This window comes from Xyrauchen texanus, chromosome 20 (genome assembly GCF_025860055.1).
Source record: "Xyrauchen texanus isolate HMW12.3.18 chromosome 20, RBS_HiC_50CHRs, whole genome shotgun sequence".
NCBI lineage: Eukaryota > Metazoa > Chordata > Actinopteri > Cypriniformes > Catostomidae > Xyrauchen > Xyrauchen texanus.
The window spans coordinates 31,255,300-31,258,145 of NC_068295.1; the positions used below are offsets into that span (position 1 = coordinate 31,255,300).

Below are 2,846 nucleotides of genomic sequence, written 5' to 3' on the forward strand. Positions count from 1 at the left end.
ATTGTAATTAAAATCTCTTAGACACCGATGAATGAATTCTTAATTTGAACTTTAAATTTGACATTTAAGTAATTGCCTTTATTTTTTAAATACTTCAGTAGAATTTGAATACCTGAAAAAGTTGATTTTGTGGGAAAGACTTGAGTTAAAATTAAACAATCAATTCAACTTAAATGAATGTTTTTGTTTTGAGTTCAATCTTGGTGGTGTTTTAGTTAAAAAAAATAAATAAATACTGAAGACAGAAATATGGAACAGAATTGTTTCTTATTTTTTCCAGAATACATACAAAAAATACCAATTTTCTCTCCATGGTGTACACCTGAAAAATAACGGCATTTTCAAATCATGTGGACAATTTGGGATTTAAGAAACAAACATGCATGTAAATTATTTTCTTTTCAATGAGACATTAAATAATATGGAACAATACAATCATAGCAATTCCAAATCAACATCCAACTGAAGACCCCTATTTTATTAGTATTCTAACATGTGTGTTCTCGTTATCTACAGAGTTTTTTCAAATGTAATGCACTTTTGAGTAGCTCAAATATTTTCATTTGTATTATTGTCCGCTTTAAGCTGACATAAATAAATACAGTGAGTCCACGGATCCAGTCCTTCAAGTGGCGCGATGATATAAAAGTCTTTATATTTGAATCTTTATAATCTATAAATTTGGAGAAAGTCTGTTTTTTCACTGGTATCCAAGCGCTGATGCTGTGGTGAGTCTTTGACCGTATAGTGCATAGGGAGAATAATAAGGCCCGGTGGCGGCAGGTACCGGAACCGGCGCGCCGGGAGTAGGCAACGGGCTCTTTGAATACGGGTGATAGCGGCTGCTTAGTCCTAACGCGTGATGCGGGCTCCTAAGTGCCAGTGTCCCGGGGCTTCCAGGGGCTCCAGAGTGCGGCATGTGCATATGGCACGCCATAGCTGCAGCGGCAGCACTCGCTAATGACGATGAACTCGGATAACCCGACATCAACTTGTCGGCCCCGGTGAAAGCAGTGTGCGTCCGCAGGTGGTTAAGAAGTTCTTCGGAGGATGAGAAACGCTTGTCACAAGGTCCATTAGCTGACACCCAGTTACAGACATGAGGAAGAGGGTCGTTGGGGAGCATGAAGCCGTAGGGATACAAAGGGTGTCCACCAAAAGATGGCGGTGAGGAGTGAACACCGTGCAAAGGGTGTGTCGGGTACATGAGTTGATATCCAGACTTCAAAGCGGAGACGGCCGCCGAGTCATGCGCGCAGGAAGCACCGGCCGCACTGGCCAAGTGGCTGGCACAGTGGTAACTTAAGCAGTATGGGTCTCTACAAAGGCTAGCAGACATTATGGATGGAGGAGATGCCCCGGCTAACGGGCTTGATCCAGCTTTACTGCAGCCCAACGAGCTGGCGAGCTGTGCGTTAACCAAACTTCCACCGTGGGGCAGGAAGTGTTGAGGATAGCCAGCGTAGGCCCCAGCTAAACTTCCATGGTACGTCATGCCAGCTGGGGGTAAGGGAAAAACAGTCTGACCAGGTTTGTATGGGGAAACGGGGGCTACAAGTCCTGACCCCAGGACGGAGGCTGAGGAAGAAGAGGTTACACACGGTGACTCCGACGTCGTGGCTTTTGATCCTGATTGGGTCTCCTGGTGCTGGTTGACCTCCACGTTAATCCCCGCACAGCTCACGCTTATCCTGCTGTGACTGATGCTGGTAGGTGCAGATCCATCTGCGGTGCAATTTTTATTACAATCAGACTCTTTCTTTTCATCCCTCTCTCCCTTCCCATCGGACGGCATCGGGGAAGCCGAAGTGCTGGAATTCGGGCTGCCAGTCCTTGGAGTGAACGGCTGGCAGGTGGCGCTAGGCACACGGAAACCAGACTTCTCTCCATTAGACATCCCAGAAGACGAGTCCTTCTTATCCGAGGGTTTGGAGTAGGGCTTGAAGCTGGATTTGTCTTCCACGCCGATGTCACTCATCTTTAAAGGACCAGATTTGGACTCTTTTTCATTAGATCCGTTTGATGTCACCGAGGAGAGTTTGGAGGAGGGTGGAGGGTCCGGTTTACCGATCTGAGAGCATGTTTGCGCAAGAAGAGCCAGTGGACTTTTCTTGGCATCGAGCTGCGAAGACAGATAAAAAAAGAGACTTAGATTCCTCAAATGTATGCAAGCGCAATAAAAAACACATATTTGCCTAAATACATAACAAATAAACAAACCTAAAGAAACGATTAATGTTTTCTACTTGAACGTTTTAAATAACATGCGATTCGACCATCTACGCATCGCGCGTAAAGCGGGTTGGAATGGTAGATATCCTATGCCAAGAACACATTTCCAATCATAAACATTTCTGTTTAGTGGATTCAAAAGATACATTGGCCAAATCAGAATATGCTGTTATAAGATTTTATTCATTTTCTCCTCTGTCAAAAGCTACGTCTAATCCACGATTCCCGTAATGTCCTGTCGTTTCTCCAAGAGAATTTTTTTATTATAAAAATACAATATATCACTAGGTTTAAAAGCAACACATTTCATCTTACCTCAATTGGACTAATCGGGGTGGATGGTAGGGGCTGAAGGTATTCAGGGTGTAAAATGTGTCCTGTGCGTGCAGTGAGCATTTTCAAAATCTTTATGGGAAGTCGGTTAGCTTGCCGTAAAGGGTCCGACGGAGGGACGGAATGAAGAAAAGGCTTGCAGACGACCGCGGAGTTGTTATTCCGAGAGCTGCTGCTGCGTTCCCACACTAGATCAGTATCACTATTTCTTGAAGCAGAGGGCGATGTGATCATGACCCAATTCTCGTGTATTTTGTTGGTATTTCATTTATCAGATTCAT

At 44.2% G+C, this 2,846-nt stretch overlaps 1 protein-coding gene across 1 annotated transcript in view; it reads right to left on the minus strand.

Moving 5' to 3' along the window:
• Positions 1 to 248: 248 nt before the first annotated feature.
• Positions 249 to 2,846, minus strand: part of LOC127660776 (zinc finger protein 503-like) — a 2,904-nt gene continuing 306 nt past the window's right edge. Inside the window, exons 1-2 of the mRNA XM_052151192.1 lie at positions 2,548 to 2,846; positions 249 to 2,122 (exon numbers count right to left, since the gene is read on the minus strand). The exon at positions 2,548 to 2,846 is cut by the window's right edge and continues 306 nt beyond it. Of these exons, the coding sequence (XP_052007152.1) occupies positions 701 to 2,122; positions 2,548 to 2,799 (1,674 nt within the window). The 5' untranslated portion in view covers positions 2,800 to 2,846 and the 3' untranslated portion in view covers positions 249 to 700. The remainder of the gene's footprint in view (positions 2,123 to 2,547) is intronic.